Source organism: Ctenopharyngodon idella, chromosome 7 (genome assembly GCF_019924925.1).
Source record: "Ctenopharyngodon idella isolate HZGC_01 chromosome 7, HZGC01, whole genome shotgun sequence".
NCBI lineage: Eukaryota > Metazoa > Chordata > Actinopteri > Cypriniformes > Xenocyprididae > Ctenopharyngodon > Ctenopharyngodon idella.
Genome location: NC_067226.1, coordinates 22,988,583 through 23,006,218, shown reverse-complemented (window position 1 = coordinate 23,006,218; position 17,636 = coordinate 22,988,583). Strand labels below are relative to the sequence as shown.

The window sequence follows — 17,636 nt, the reverse complement described above, 5'->3', positions numbered from 1 at the left end:
CATGCTTGACTGTAGGCAAGACACACTTGTCTTTATACTCCTCACCTGGTTGCTGCCACACACGCTTGACACCATCTGAAACAAATAAGTTTATCTTGGTCACATCAGACCACAGGACATGGTTCCAGTAATCCATGTCCTTAGTCTGCTTGTCTTCAGCAAACTGTTTGCAGGCTTTCTTGTGCATCATCTTTAGAAGAGGCTTCCTTCTAGGACGACAGCCATGCAGACCAATTTGATGCAGTATGCGGCGTATGGTCTGAGCACTGAAAGGCTGACCCCCCACCCCTTTAACCTCTGCAGCAATGCTGGCAGCACTCATACGTCTATTTCCCAAACACAACCTCTGGATATGAGGCTGAGCACGTGCACTCAACTTCTTTGGTCGACCATGGCAAGGCCTGTTCTGAGTGGAACCTGTCCTGTTAAACTGCTGTATGGTCTTGGCCACCATGCTGCAGCTCAGTTTCAGGGTCTTGGCAATCTTCTTATAGCCTATGCCATCTTTATGTAGAGCAACAATTCTTTTTTCAGATCCTCAGAGAGTTCTTTGCCATGAGGTGCCATGTTGAACTTCCAGTGACCAGTATGAGAGAGTGAGAGCGATAACACCAAATTTAACACACCTGCTTCCCATTCACAACTGAGATCTTGTAACACTAACGAGTCACATGACACCGGGGAGAGAAAATGGCTAATTAGGCCCAATTTTTACTTAGGGGTGTACTCACTGTTGTGGCCAGCGGTTTAGACATTAATGGCTGTGTGTTGAGTTATTTTGAGGGGACAGCAAATTTACACTGTTATACAAGCTGTACACTCACTACTTTACATTGTAGCAAAGTGTCATTTCTTCAGTGTTGTCACATGAAAAGATATAATAAAATATTTACAAAAATATGAGGGGTGTACTCACTTCTGTGAGATGCTGTATAAATATATATATAATATATATATTTATAACTTCGACTTCCTATATTTAAATAACCATGCGTGTGAAAGCAAAAGGAAAACTTTACTATTCACACACCTGTGCCTCCATTACACGGAAACTAGCAGAGCGTGGAGAGATTGGTCAGAAGGCACAATGGTGCTGTTGTTTGATCAAACACCTTCCCCATCACAGGACACAGCAGCACACATCGGTACAGAGACAGAGAGATGAGCAACACATGTAAGTTTACCTATTTTTCTTTATAGTGTTTTAGTCTTTAACTTGTTCAGCTGTTTGTTTTTACCACTTTTACATATTCACAAATATGTTGTAAATGTCTGTTACTCACAAGAAGTTTCATACAGATATGACATGCTTTACAACTAAATAACAAATGTGACACTTGTTTTAAACTATTTAAAAATGGGGGGAAAGTAGTCTAAGCTGTAAATTGTATTATATTACTACATCTAGCTGCATCTTAAAATATATAAATGATCTACATAATAGCTAAATACTTTTATAAAGTATATTTAAACAAGATAATTAAAAATAATTTTCTGAAGAAAATGTGAGTTGTGCTTTCCATGGCAACCCTTGGCACTGGTTGCTCTGAGTGATTACAATGGTGAATGGGATTTGACCAATTACATGTTCCTGGATTAACATCTTTGTTGATCCTGGAACAACATTCCAATCAACCTATCAGATTTGAGGGTCAAGTTTATGTCAAGTTTAGGCTTTCAAACAGGGTTAGGTGCTTCTACATCAGTGTTATTCACCTATCATTTCCCTCTGATTTTAGGGATAAGTTATAGGTAGAGTTAGATTTATGGGTCAGGATAGGGTTAAGACAAAATTTTTGGACAGGAATGTTGTTCCAGGATCAACAAAATATGTCTTACTTGGCAAAATCATGGTGACCTGATTACAATAGAGCCAACTACTGTGTCCAGTTCTGTTGCCAAGATATGGCTTGCGCATGTTGCTAGGGTGTGGCTAGACAGTTGTCAAGGTGAATCAAATAAGCCAACCCCCATGTCTCTATAAACTTTGTACGCCCAATGGCTTATAAAAGTCATAGCACATCTCTCCTCTATAAGCCGAAATATTTGATACCTCATTCATGGTTGTATGACAAATGTGTGGGACGATTTAGGAGCTGAAATTTTGTCTGGAAGAAGTATGCAGGATAATAATAATAATGCTTTGCATCGCAAGCACCACCAACTAGAACACAAGTAATTAAATATTTCACATAATTACATGTTTCACAAATGTTTAGAAATTCAGAATCTAAATGAAACTCTTTACATTTTTAACAGAATTATTGACCCATATTTTATTTACATTTCTTTTTTTAGCGGAAGATCTCCTGATCATCTATGAGTCAGAGGCAGAGCAGTGGGCATCGTACCTGCGCTTCCACCTGACAGGCCCCATTCCTGAGACTGGCATCTGTTGTTATGATATTGCTATGGTGACCAGTCGCCAGGATGACTTACTGAGACTGGGAAAGTACAAATGTAAGCTGCTTATCCTGTCGCGTGGCATGCTGGAGGGGCTATGCCAGCTCCGGCGGTTCTTTCTGGCTCGTGTATTGCGACCGGAGACCCGTGTCATAATTCTCCTGTGTGGGGTGGAGAGCCTGAATCCTCTGCTGGAGCTGGTCCCACTGAAGGGGGAGGAGTGCCTCCAGATCTCCAGCGAGCAGGAGCCCAGGGATTATCAACTGGCTGTGGCAGAGATTGTACGCAAAGGTGAGGAGGTGAAGGTTTGGGGGCTTTTAGAAGTTGCTTGGTATTGCTCCAAGGGGGCTCTCCCTGTAGTAAAAAGTATCATCAGTCACACTGAATAATTAATACTAAATGAATAAATGTTTCCCTCAAAGGACCTTAATTATCTCACAGGTAAATGCTCTGCCATTGAAACTCTCAATAGTAAATCTGCTGTGACTTTGTTTCATTTTGTGGCATTCAGAATTCCTGCTGTGTGACATAAGGAGTTCCAATTTAGTAATAATAGTAGTGGGACTTACACTGTAGAGAATTGTCTAAGAAAGCTCACATTGAGTTGCAGGTCTACCCAGCTGAAAGTATTAACCCCCCATGCAGAAGCTGCATTGTGACAAATAGCTTGTTGTTGCAGGTTAAGCAGCACCTATGGGGGGAGTTTCATCACATTTTCCTGCTATAATTGGTGGTCCTGGAGAATGTAATTATGGAATAGTGTGAGGAGAGGACCAGAGACTGAGCTGTTCTTGGCAAATGTGAGACTTCATTATCCCTCCTAGAGCTTGACAGGCAATTACTATCATCCCTTGACTACATCACAATCTGCAGTTCTTTTGAGAATGTAGTTGACACACTTCAGAACTGGGCATATATACAGTACAGACAGCCCATTGTTGTTTAATGTACATTTTTACTTCTGTCTAGCTAGCCAATTTGGATGAACCATTAGACACAACCTGAAATTCCAGACGCTGAGATTGGATTTAAACTATCTTTACTATCTCACTATGCTATGAATTACAGGGCGTATTACACACAGCTCCTTACTTGATAGTACTACCGAATAGTGGAACACATCTCTCATGAGGTTACTATTAATGAACCTGAACCGGTGCAAAGTCTGCCACTTGTTGATATGAGAACACTGTGTACTGTATTATCCACCGAGGGAGAAGTGGTGAGTGCAATTATAGTGTCTTTGCTATATCAGTTTGAAGACTTAGACCCTTTTTTAAACCAGGGATTCATGTGTAAAGGAGATGAGAGCTTTACCACATTTAATGCTTGTACAGCTGTTTGAAGCTCCATCTTAAAAAACAGTTATGCAAATGAATAGATATCTCGCAAAGAACAAAGTGGTAAGTTTCAGCTGTAGTTTTGCATACCATATAACTCATAAAATATAGCCTTACACATCTTTCAGATTATAATGACAGAAATGCAGCAAAGTGCCTGTTCACTGTTCTTTAACAGCTTCATGTGATGAGAAGTGCTGCTTTGCTGATGGATGCTTCAGCACAGGGCAAACAATATGCAAATGTGTGCACTTCCTCATGCGTCAAACTCAGTACTTATCACTGAATATGTAAATCTTGATCGCCTCCACTGGGAGTAATTTACTCTGCTGTGAAAATGGTCACTTTTGCAATGAGGTAAAGGTTCTCTTTAGCAGTTCTAACAAATGCTTTTGAAAAAATTATGTAAATATGTATATATACACTCTAAAAAAACATCCGTAAAAATTAGGGGTGAAACGGTTCTCACTTGCACCGCGGTTCATCTCATATCTGACGACGCATACGCATCTATAATATGGTTTGTATAAAATAAATAAAACAGACAGACAGAGTTAGACTAATGTATGTTTCTGTCGATACGCATTCTGGTTTCCCCTAAACTTTGTTCAATGCGAGTGCCGTATGCTCTATATGACCAGTCATTTACGCCGTCATCGCCCGTGTGTTGATAGGTGAGACATGAACAGCACACGTTGCTATCTGCGTTTAAACTAAACTCATTTAAGCCTTGCTAATTTAAACATTCGAGTGCAAGGCGCGAAAGAGAACTTACGCTGTGAGAAGATTTGTGCACTCATCCGAAGCGCGCACGCGGAGGCGCGTGTACAGCATGCAAATATTGAGGTCTCTTTCAAGTCACACAAAATTATGTCAACATGCCCGTCTTGGGGAGTATCCTAGCAAGCATAGTCGGTTATGTCTTAAGTGAACTTAAACACTCGAGAAAGAACGCATGTGTTCAGTATCAGTGTACTGATCCGTGCATTGTGTCTTAAAGAGACAGCAGCCCTTGCATTCCTGCTGTCTGAATGTGTTTTAATGTTGATCAAACAACAAAATATAAGGAAATCACTCATTGCTCATGACTGAATAGTAACTTAATAATTAATAATGATTGATCTTTATTTAATTTATACAGTGAAGATTATATGCAATGTTGTTTTAAATTTTATTAGCTTCTTTATTCAAATTCTGTACCTGAAAACTGGATATATGAAAAACCTGAAAAGGTTTATTTATTTTTATCTTTGCTTTACTGTATTTGTTTGTGCCGTTTAATTATTTGTTCTTATTTTCTTTATTTTAATTTGACAGTAGTAATTTTTTACCAGAACATAGCACATACTGAACCGTACCGAAACCGTGAGCCTAAAACCGTGATACAAACCGAACCGTGAGTAATCTGAACTGTTGCACCCCTAGTAAAAATAGGTCACAATGTACTGTATTAATCTGACAGAATTTTCCGTATTTATTTTTTACAGGTGTTTTATTTAGAATTTTGAACTTTGTTGTGTTTTCCGTAAAAATACTGGTCATTTTTTGCCTGTACATTATCTGTTTTTTTTGTTTGTTTGTTTGTTTGTTTTTTACAGATTTTATTTATTTATTTACAGTGTACATTTTTGCTTTTAAACTAATTTCTCAGATTACAGGGCTGGTAAAGAAATTTTACAATGTACTTGAAACTACCTGCAAGTTTTCAGTGTTTAGTGAGCAAAACTTAATTTAAAGATTGGAAAATCTTTATAGAAAGTATATAGTACAGTGCTTACAAATCATTTGTAAACAATTAGTTTATAATGAATTCATAGTTTGTATATTGTAGACTCTACATTGTTAATATAATCATATAATAATAGCCTATATACAAATAGTGACTTATTCATTCATTGTCACTGTAATTTACAAATTATTATTGATTAGCTCATATATATAAAGAGTTAGATTCATTCAGAAACGAAACACCGCTGTGTGTTGGTTGGAGACTCACAGTTCTGCTCTCTTTGGCTTTATAGGTAATATTTTTGTTGGCAAAATTGAGCAAAAACAGACAATATTGTGTCTAAAATAACACAATATTAACATCTTATTTATTGAACTGTTGTATAAAATCAATAACATCACATTTGTACTTGTGCTATTCAGGACAAAACAGCACTTGTGTGATATTGCGCTCGTTACTCTTGTGATATTGCTGAACTATATCATATGATATAATACGACACAAAAACTTACACTGGCATTTTTACCCTGATATCTTGAATTTTAGAGGCATTCTAACTTCATTTTATAGGCTCCATCACATAGTGAGTTGTTGCCCTGCATCATGTTTGTCATCAAATGCTTTAATGACGAAAGGCAAAAACACAGGTTTTCCAAACCAGAAAACCATGAAAATAGTCCACACGACAAAAAAAGGAATATAATCCAGAGAACAAGGAGGGAAAAAACAGAAACATCTGGGAACCCCTGTTCTAGTACACAGATACGATCAAACAACAACTAGCAAAACACCACTGAAAAGCACAAGATTAAGTACACAGAGAAATCAGAGATAATTAATGACAGGTGTAACTAATGATGGTAACTAACACGGTAACCAAGAGAAACAGAAACCAAATGCAGGGAGAGAGCACAGAAACAATGAGAACAGAGAATACCCTTCAAACATAAAATCTATACAAAACAAGAGCCACAGCACTGGGATCGTGACAATCTGAATGATCTAGCTGGAGTATACTGTATTTATTAATCATATTGCAGAGGTATGGGGAAACACCATAAAGACTTTTTAAAAAGAATAAGAGGTCACTAGTGAGGAGATTTAAAGTCAACATGGAAGTTGGATAGTCTTTTTGTACCTACTGTGATATACAATAGAAACAGCTTCTCGAACAAGAAAAAATGTAGGGAGGGGCTTGATTTTGTCCATTAGAATAAATTGGATAGTTGGATCGTTGACATTAGGTGTGAATGAAATAGTTTTTTAAATAGTATAGGCTTATGTTGAACTTTATTCTTGTACAAACAGATGCTGTATTAAGCATTATGTTGAATTGTTTTTTTATCAGTTTTATTTTGAAAAACATGACACAATATTACATCGCGACTATGTAACGGATGTAGGCTGGTAAGAGCTGTGTGTGTAAACCTCAAGAGGCGCTCTAGCAACTAGAGACTGTGGTGTTTAGTTTCCTTAATAGAGCATCCGACTCCCATGTGGACGGACCCGGGGTTCGAGTCCCGCTTAGAGTGTGCGGTTCGAACAGGATGGGTTACAACTACATGAAAAGAGCTTTTACTGTCATAAAAATACAGATTTGTGAGCATTAGTGGAACTGAAGGTGTCAGAATAAACACCAAACACACGTGATCATTGTCATGTGGTGAATCAATACAATCATGTAACAGCTGTTTCATCATCGTGCAGCTGCTCTTGCTGTCTCATCCGGTACTTTGATGCCATATGTCACAGTGATGTGGTGACAGTGCTGTCTCAAAATTTCTAACCGGCACGCACTGCATTAAGTCAGACACCGATCGGTCTGCGCAGCACTGCATGAAGTCAAACACCTATTTGCTATTGCTGTGATCTTATGTGAGTGACAGGTTGTCCCACCCTCACGCCAGTGAACATGTCATCAGAGAAGAGATGTCATTGCAAGTGGGAGGGCAGGTTATTTTGATTAAAGATAACGAAAACACATAAAAAATTAAAATAATAATGACGTGCAAGGATAAATCATTTATAATGAATATTCCATTGATTTCATTGTATTTTTAAATTCTGGAATAATGTGATTCTAAAGTGTAGAACAAGTCAGCCTTCTATACAGCTCAATCCTTTGTTGTAAGTATTTGATAGAGCTTGTTGGCAAGCCAACCAAAAGACTATTTCAGTAGTCAAGCCTAGATGTAAGGCAACGTGTTCAATAACAGAAATTAATTTCATAACCTGCCACAGAGGAAAAAATTGCACTAAATATCTTAAGTGATATCTGTGAGCATCTTCATATTTCCTCAGCTTATATCAGCAGCAGTAGTTCATTAATACAGCATGTTTCTCCAGGTGGACAGGCAGCAGCAGCGGATGGAAAATCAGTCCAGGAGCTGAAAGTAGAGAAGAAATTGTCAGGTGGTGCTCTTGTCGCTAATCAGACTTTATTGGTCCTACCCAGCCGTGTATCATGTGAGGTGAGTCATACATTTTTTTTTTTTTTTTTTACTTAATTACCTTCTTATGGACAATTCTCTGAATCCTGAAATATTTTCAGCTTCTTAAAGGGACAGTTAACCCAAAAATGAAAATTCTGTCATCAAGTACTCACCCTCATATCGTTCCAAACCCTTAATATTTTTGTTTATCTTCAAAACAGAAATTAAGATATTTTTATGAAACCTGAGAGATTTTATATTCCTCAAGCTTCATATAGTTAATATTAATGCGTTCAAAATCGCATACTATATAGCAAGTGCTACATGGTTTTGGTTTGAAACTTGCTTCCAAACTTACATTTGGTTTGAAACTCACTTCGTGACCATTAAAAAAGTATGTTCTATACAGGATTAATGTGTGTAGTATGAACAAAATTTGGATGTACTTCATCCATATTGTCATTGTCACGTGACCTGCTGTGTCAGTTGCGTCACTTCACCTCCATTCACAAATCCTCTCTTGTGGCCTCTTTGGATAGTAATGTGTCCATTGAATGAGCAGAATCTCACCAGAAGTAGTAGGTCATCTGGGTACTTTTCTCCTACTGTTTTATGAACACCATGAATTCAGACATACTCCTCGGCTCACACGTTGTTTTTCGCAGCATTGTATTTGTTGTGCTCTATGTATATGTGTTGATGAATAAAAGGCTAAGTTAAACATGTTAATCATACAAAGAGATTGTGTCTTTTCAGAAGACAACGTCTTTAGAATGTCTTTAAGCACTTTTTGAAGCTTGAAAGTTTGGATGGAATGGACTTTGAATGGACAGAAATCTCTCTGTCTACAGGTTTCATTATAAATATCTCTATTTGTGTTTTGAAGATGAAAGTCTTATGGGTTTGTAATGATGTGAGGGTGATTAAATGATGATAGAATTTTCATTTTTGGGTGAACTATCCCTTTAAGCATTTACATTTAATCATTTCGCAGGTAACCATAATAAAACTGCATTGGCAGTATTGTATATATGAATCTTGAGCACTCAAAAATGCTGGGTTGCAATGTTTGAGAAATGCTGCTATTATGTACCTTACAAGTCATTCATAGCCAGTCTATCCGTCAAGGGCAGATAGAGCAGGGGCTTTTAAATTGTCACTCAAGCATTAGATAAGATTCATACAGCTGAGCCTAAATTCTGCGAGCACTCTATGTTTGCGAATGCTTAACACTGCCATCTACTGAGCTAGAGTTCTTCACAGTATGTAGGTTAGATAGACTGAATATTGCCATGCTGTGTGTTTTCACAGAATCCAGGGGAGATATTCATTCTTCTGCAGGAGGTCATGGCCAGCAAAGATGCAGAGGTGGAGTTCAGTGGGAACAAGCAGCGAGTGAGAGTGAAGCCTGTGAATTGGAATGGAAGCACACTGAGTGTCACTGCACCTGGTAATATGGCCTACATAGATGTTTTCTTTTGTTGTTCGTTGTTTCTTTAAATGAAAGGGTGTAGAAAATATTATGGTTGCAGCTCTAATCTGCTGAATGTGACTATGCTGCATGAAAATATTAACCCTCTGGTGTTGCTCGGTCATTTTAGACCGAAAAAAAAAAAAAAATGTTTGGAAATGTTAAAAATTGCATTGGAATGGTACGAAACTCTGTGACTTTTAAGGTAGTCCCTATGGCAGTCGCTAATGCAAAAACTGACACTTCAAATCAACATTTAGAAAAAAAAAAAATCTAAACCTTGGCAAAAAGTAGTCTTTGAGAATGTCTAAATTTATATACAAATCCACAACTTAATAGATAAAAGTATTTATGTCTAAAAACAACTAGAAAATTATAAGCCTTTTTATATGGAGCTATATAGGAATCTAGTTGTTACACCATGGCATTACAGATGCTTTTCTTTTTTTACTCCCACCAGATGGCACTAATCTGCCTTCAAAAATTTGATTGTAAAAGCATTGTCTCTTTTATCATGAAATACAGCTTTAATTGAAAAGCAAAAAAAAAAAAAAAAAAAAAAAAAAAGGTTTTCCATTATTTTCAATGGGAAAAATTGATCATAATTAATGCATAAATATTAAGTAGTACCATAAAATTCTCTCAAAATACAAAAGAAAAAAAGAAAAAATATTATTGAACAAAAATATATTACATTGATTTTACTGAAAAAAAAAAAAAAAGTTACATTTCAGATGTTAGGTCACTTTTGACCGTGAACAACACAAGTGTGACCCCCAAATGAACAATACCAGAGGGTTAAGATATTATAAATATTAACATTATGATTTTCTGTAAAGCTGCTTTGAAACAATGAATATTGTGAAAAGCGCTATACAAATAAATTTGACTTGACATGACTTGGCATTGTAAAAGAATAGATGACGCAAAATGATGACTGTCAGTATTTACTCACTTTAATGTCATTCCAAACCTGTATTACTTTATTTTTTATTATTTTCAGTGCAATTACCATACATTGAAAATAACGCTTTCAAGCTTTCAAGTTAAAATAAAAAACAAAACAAAAAATAAACTGACAGTCTGAACACAACTGAACCGTCCTATGACTCACGCGGCACAAGTCTGAAGCCTATGCGTTGTAATTGCACAGAAAATAATGACCAATCTGTTAACATGACGGAGAGTTTTTAATTTAATTATTTATCCTTTTTTTTTTATGTTTTTGGTGAACTTTCATTGAAGAAATGGCTATATATACATATATATATATATATATATATATATATATATATACAGTATTCATAATATTATTCTTTGGTAGTAATATAACCTGTGTTTGCAGTTTTTACTGCTGGAGACGTGCTTGTGACACTTTACAGTAAAGGCCTGGTTAAAGGCAATGCCTGCTTACAGTACTACACCAACCTGGGGGATGTTGCCCAATTTCTCCAGCAGGCTGCAGATCCTGTGAAGTTTATGTGCCAGGTAACCACATTTATGTTGTGTCTTGGTGTAAAAAGGCTATTAATCTGTTATTAGGCTTTAACCCACATACTTAAGGCCCAGGTATACTTGCACACAGTCATGCCTGCACAGCTTTAAAAGTATACTCAACCGCGGATGAGCACAGATGGACGAGTTCAACACATGCGCAGTGCAATTGTTATTTTTATATATATATATATATATATATATATATATATATATATATAATATACTCGACCAGACATCAGAGGACAGAACTGAGTTGTGTCAGTTACAGGACATTCGCTCGGAAGGATAGAAAAAGAAAATTAGCGGATCACTCATGGCAGCCATTGCATGCAAAGTTTAGAACAAGCACCAAGGCAAGGCAAGGCACATTTATTTCTAAAGCACATTTAAAAACATGTAGTGCTGACCAAAGTGCTGTACAGTATGACAAAATAAAACAATAAAATACATAACATACAGTGAGGTTTTAAAACTTTCAACATCACAAGACAGCCTAATGTGTACCGACAAATCATTCCACTGGTGTGGAGCAGCAACAGAAAAGGCACAATCACATTTTAACTTCAAACGAGACCTTGGCATGGTCAGCATCAACCTATTTGAAGACCTAGAACATTAGTGGTGAAGATGATCTCTAATGTATTGTGGGGTCTGGCCATTTAACCCCTTAAACACATACAAGTTGAATTTAACACAATATTCAACCAGCAACCAGTGTAGTTAAGCCAGAACAGGAGAAATGTGTTTTCTATTCTAACTCCAGTAAGAAGTTTGGCAGCATTGTTTTGTACCACTTGAAGGTGGGATAAAGAGGACCGAGCCACTGTGAGTTACAGTAATCCAGCCGAGAGGAAACAAAGGCATGAATCACTGTCTCCAAATCCTTTACTGATAAAAATGCTTTCAATTTTACAATGGATCTGAAATGATAAAAGCCACTCTTCAACCCTGAATTGATTTGTTAATCAGATTTAGACCGTTATCAAAATGACTCCCAGATTTCTAGCATGAACATAAGAATTCACAGATAAAGGACCCAGATTGTTGTTTATCTGTGTAATAGATGCTGGTGGTCCAAAGAAAATTAGCTGCCAGCCAGCATCTCCCCTCTGCAAGACAGTCCAACAAAGACTGCATGTCATCATTTTCAAAAGGAAGTATAGCTGGGTATCAAATAAAAATGATGGCGAAGGATATGCTGCTGTGTTTACTGTTCTTGGAACAGCGTGTTTTGTATTACTCTTCTTCAACTTCTGCGCAATAATCACAACTGCGTTTTGCCACTTAGTGGACTCTTCTGTCTCAACATTCACCCTGCGCATGCGCTGTTGTGCACGCACCATCTGCGCAGACACAAAAATTGGGCTGCACACAGGCATCTGCGGACCCTCCAAATGACGAAAATTACCTCATGCGGACATTGGACAGTGCGCAGAACATCGCAGAACACGGACGGCAGAAGTATACTTTGGGCTTTAAACAAACTGATTCATAATAATATGTTCAGCTTCTGCCATTAAGTGAATCAGGATTTATTAGGGTGAATGATTTAGATATAATTGTAGTTAAAGCTGCAGTCCGTAACTTTTTTTGGTTAAAATGTATAAAAAAAAAAAATTTTAAATAAAGTACATAACCAGCCAGTGTTTAAAACTTTCTCCTTACCTTAGCCCGATTTACAGCTTGTAATAATGTTTTATAATAAAATCGGTACTGGTAAGTTTCCGTGGGAAATTCGAGCATGCAGCCATTCGTCTTTGCGTCATTACGTCACGTCTGTAAAGAAGGAGTCCCAGCTAGTAGGCTATACGGCATGTGAGGATGCAGCTGGTAGCGGATCATTTATAGCCTTTTCTCACAGCAGCTGGAATAATTAAACTTATCATTTTGATGGCGGATTGTAATCCAGAAAGGTCCAAATGACAACCATCAGTGAAAATTGGAGATTAACCCGTAGTCAAAAGCAAAAGACTTTGGATTGCGGAGTGGCTACAGAAATTTAAATCTACAGGTAACGCTAATACACACTAAATACACATAGTCACGCAATGCTGATATTGTTAACATTAACAATTTGAGAACAAAGTATAACAATAATAATAATTTGCACGGTTTGACATGATCCAAGCTAAACGATCGTTAGATTTAATCACCATTGACAGCGCGATTTATTGCCGATGCACAACCCACGTAAAGATGATAACTCCGCAAATAACTGCAATTGCAGGTTTCAAACAGAGATGGTGACAAAGAGCCAAAACTTACAGACTGCAGCAAAGGTTACTTATAATTTATAAAACTGAAAACTTCACACTTTCAGTTTAGATTCTGTCCACTGCTGGTTTTCAGGGTTTAACGATGCTACAGGGGTTTTCCACAACAAATTAAAAGAAACATTTACTGTTGCTGGCAAGCCTATGTACAATTTTATAGTCATGCAGATGGTTTATTGTGCCCCATGACCATTGTATAAATTAGTATACAAAGTGCTAAATGACAGCTCTAATGCTTGTTTATTACATTTATTTTTTAGAAAACAGTTTAATATCTAAAAAATATTGAACACCATCCATTATCATCAGTCTTTTCTTTTATCAGTCCTGTATTACATATTCTGCTCTAATCCCTTGAAGCTCTAATCTTATGTGAGCATCTCTAGGGTGTATTTAAGAGGTTCTCTTCCCTTTTTACTTTTGCAGTCTTCAGGATATTAGGGGTTAAGCCATTCACTTTTTCCATGTTCCTAATTGACTGCACATTAGAAATAAGATGGATGCAATATAGACACATTCAGAATAGTATTAAAGGATGGTAAAGCATGTTAGACTGTATTGACTGATGAAGTAACTTTATTAAGGATGGCTGTCATCTTTTAACTATAAATTTTTATTTTATGCTTATTGGTATTCTGGGTTGATATTTTTAAGTAACTCACAAGCATATACTGTATTTCTAAAAGTTTAACAGATTTAATTTAAAGGTATATCTTATTTTAAAGGTGTATAATTTCTTTAATGTTAAAATACTTTCTTGTATCCCAGCCGAATATGTTGAAAGAACTATAAATGAGACCGTTTTACTACGTGTAGAATCCCCTGAAAAGTGGCTCTGTTGTGCTATAAAAACTTTTGTCTGTTTGTTTGAGCATCCAACATGTCAGTATTTGACCAATGGCAGATGGTGGAGTGTTTGGGAATTATATAGTGTCACACTCTTTGGCTTTGAAGAATTTTTGAGGTTTATAATATGTCTTATGTTTATATTAAGGCCTTTCAGGTGTCTTCAGTGGAGAAGCTGGATCAAATTCTAGCTTCTTGTCTGATGCAGAAAATGCCGACAGGAGGTTTCCAGGGCCTGCATTGTGATCAGTCTCCTGCTGGGGGTAAGGGCTTCTCTAGTTTTGTTTAGCTCTTTTAACCCAATTTAGGTCTCACCCACCTTTTGCAGGCAGCAATTTCTAGATCAGCACAAAAAGGCTAATGCTACCAGTACTTTATTTTACAGTCTGTTATAGGCATGAATAAATGATGGAGGGAAGCCGCCACAGCCCACAGAAGTGCTTTACTGTGCACTTGTTCCTTCGACATGTGCCTCCCTGCCCACATAAATACAGCATGACCCAGATCCACTGCAGTTTAACATGGAGCAATTGGCAATGTTATTGTGTGTGCACAAAATATTGTCTTCAAACCAGTGCATTGAAAATACTGTTTAAAAAACCTACACTATTGAGAATGGACCTTTTTTGGCTGGCAATTTTTTACCAAAATTTCACTAATGTAATTGTACCTTTAACTTCTAAAGACATTAATTTCAATAACTGCCAAAGCTCAACTCATACATGTTTTCTTATTGAACCTTTTAGATTACGGAATTCTCTAGTGGGATGTAAACTGGGATGTCTAAATGGGATGTGAACTGCGTTGCATGTTGACTTTAACATCCTATTCACGATGTTGATGAGACAGTAAGGGGCCGTTCACACAGAACGCAATTTTCTATTCCACTGCACTACTTTTCCATTATTTTTTAAAGTAAACTTGTTGTGCTCGTGTATCATGTCTTTTGCAGTGTCTCATGCATGGCACGACATTCTAAAAATGCGGCGCTCAAGTTAAAAGTATTTCAACGTTTAAAAATGTGTCTCTGGACCTCGTGTTATGAAGACTGTTATTATAAATTTTAGTTTTTACTGATATTGAGCCAGTGTTTATTTGTTTGTTGGTTTGTTATGTGTAAGCAGACTTAAGTATATTATGGTTATAATATGGTTATAAACTTAGCCCATGTTGCGCCTTTCCTTTATTATTATTATTATTATTATTATTATTATTAATAATAATAATTTTTGTCACAATGCTCCATTTTTTTCATCTTTATCTCTGGTTTTTGCTCTCTGTACTCAATAATTAAAAAATACTACGCCTTTCCTCTGTCTCTCTTTCTTGCTCCGTCTTTCTTTCTCAAAAGCTCTATGAATAATTAGTTTTTCCAATTTCCCACTGGTATGTCATGAAAGCGGTATCTATCTGCTGAGGGAAATAAAGTCAGTGTTAAATTGACCTTTGATTCTGCTTGACTGAAATTTGCATTACCTTTCCTATGAGACAACATCTCCTTCAAACTTCCTGTCTGTTTAATTGTCTTTATTAATTCCAGTCTCAGTTATACACATGCCAGTTAGATCATATGATTCTTGATTGTTTTAAATCTTGTACAGCCTGGTTATTGTAATATTGTATAAGCAAATATGTTATTCAGATTATCCTGATGTAAACGCACATTAGGAGTAATAAAAGAACATGAATATTCTTATATATATCTTAGAGATCTACCTAAAAAATGATACAATTTACTGCACTTGTTTTGTTTAGCTTTGTTCTACAAATCCTCTTGTTCTCTAACGCCCACTCAGAACATAAACATTGCATGTTGGTTGTTTTTAAGACACTTATTCATTAGGTTGAAGTGATGAGCTATTAACACCATGAAGTAAGCTAACCTTTGCCATTGTGTTTAATTAATGAATGTCAACTCATTTAAATGGAGCTCTTTTAATGAGATCTACACTGTAAAACTTGGAAATGTATTCCTCGTAAATGACTTTCTTTGGTTTAACCTAAAATAGTAAGTTAGACAAAGTTAGAGTAAATAAAACCAGTAAAATTAAATGTTACAACATGGAGCACATTTTTTAGATTACCTGACAAAACTGTGTTGATCCCCCCCCAGAGTGTAGCTCAGAGGACATTCCTACTCTCCTGCATTTTGCTGCCCAGCATGGATTGCGAGATCTGGCCAGTGCTCTGCTGCAGTGTCCTGGATCCCAGCAGGCCCTAAAGGTCTCCGACAGTCATGGATATACACCACTGGATCTTGCACATGTACATGAACACAAGGAGCTCTACATCCTCCTACAGGAGTCATTGGTGAGTGAAACTGCTATAACATAAGATCATCTACATTTTTTTAACCTACAGAGGTCACGTCTGCAGATTCACAGGAAAAAGTCTTCCACATTATAAAGTATTAGTCATCTAAGCAGACCAAACTGACTCATACAATTAGAAGCACTACTAGAAAGCAACTAGATATTGCTTCAGCCGTATATTACACAGCCACAAAGTAAAGCCACTTTTCAGAAAAGCAACCGTTATCCAATATAGTAACATGGTTAATGTTGGTTTGGGGTCAGTCCGACCACAGCAAAAACTCATTGTTGAAAAATACAAAAAAGAAGGCAAAAGTCAAGTCAAGTCACCTTCATTTTTTTAGCACTTTATACAATAGAAATGGTTTCAAAGCAGCTTTGTCTTGTCAGGCTTGTCTTGTTTTCAAATGCTAGAAATTTGGCTTTCAAATAAAAGATTGCTATCAAAGAGCACACCCAAGTTCCTAATTGATGACGAAGTCTTGACAGAACAGCCATCAAGAGTTAGACAGTATTCTAGGTAATTACATGCAGAGGTTTTTGGTCCAATAATTAAAACCTTTGTTTTAAAAAGCTAGCACTAAGGTCCAGTAACACTAATAGAGATATGACACCACGATCAGATGACAAAAGAAAATCATTTGTAACTCTGATGAGAGCAAACTGGAAATCCTCACAAATACCATTTTTCTCTGAAAAAGAACATAGTTGTGAGGATATTTTTGTGATTTAATATTTTTGATGGAAAAGGTATTTGAGATTGGTCTGCAGTTTACTAATTCTCTAGGATTGTGTTTTTTAATGAGGATTGATAACAGCCAGCTTGAAAGTTTTGGGGACATATCCTAATGACAATGATGAATAAATAATGCTAAGAAGAGAATCGACAACTTCTGGAAGAATTTCTTTCAATAGCTTAATAGGGTCTAACATACAGTACCTGTCAAATGTTTGGAAACATTAACCTTTTTTAAATGTTTTTGAAAGAAGTCTCTTATGCTTACCAAGGCTGCATTTATTTGATAAAAAATACAGTGAAAACAGTAATATTGTGAATTTTTATGAGCCAATCACGAAAATGGAACTGAACTGAGGAACTGAAAATGGAGATGTGAAGTCAGACACTTTCTGCTTCCCGTAGTGACGCTCGCGCTGCGTTTGCATATTATCACAGCTGAAGTGAAATAAATGCAATATTTGACTAATACACAGATGTTTCAGATGTTTCATTTTCATTCAATACTTTATGTACTGCTTACAGAGTCTGTTTTTACAAGAATAAAGTTCAACATAAGCATATATTATTTAAATACCAATGTAGTGGGGTCTACGT

The 17,636-nt window shown here is 36.6% G+C and overlaps 1 protein-coding gene across 1 annotated transcript in view; it reads left to right on the top strand.

Moving 5' to 3' along the window:
• The first annotated feature begins 1,074 nt into the window (after nt 1–1,074).
• LOC127516682 (B-cell scaffold protein with ankyrin repeats-like) overlaps nt 1,075–17,636 on the top strand; it is a 45,172-nt gene continuing 28,610 nt past the window's right edge. Inside the window, exons 1-7 of the mRNA XM_051901502.1 lie at nt 1,075–1,174; nt 2,299–2,694; nt 7,819–7,943; nt 9,216–9,354; nt 10,721–10,863; nt 14,140–14,254; nt 16,105–16,301. Of these exons, the coding sequence (XP_051757462.1) occupies nt 1,162–1,174; nt 2,299–2,694; nt 7,819–7,943; nt 9,216–9,354; nt 10,721–10,863; nt 14,140–14,254; nt 16,105–16,301 (1,128 nt within the window). The 5' untranslated portion in view covers nt 1,075–1,161. The remainder of the gene's footprint in view (nt 1,175–2,298; nt 2,695–7,818; nt 7,944–9,215; nt 9,355–10,720; nt 10,864–14,139; nt 14,255–16,104; nt 16,302–17,636) is intronic.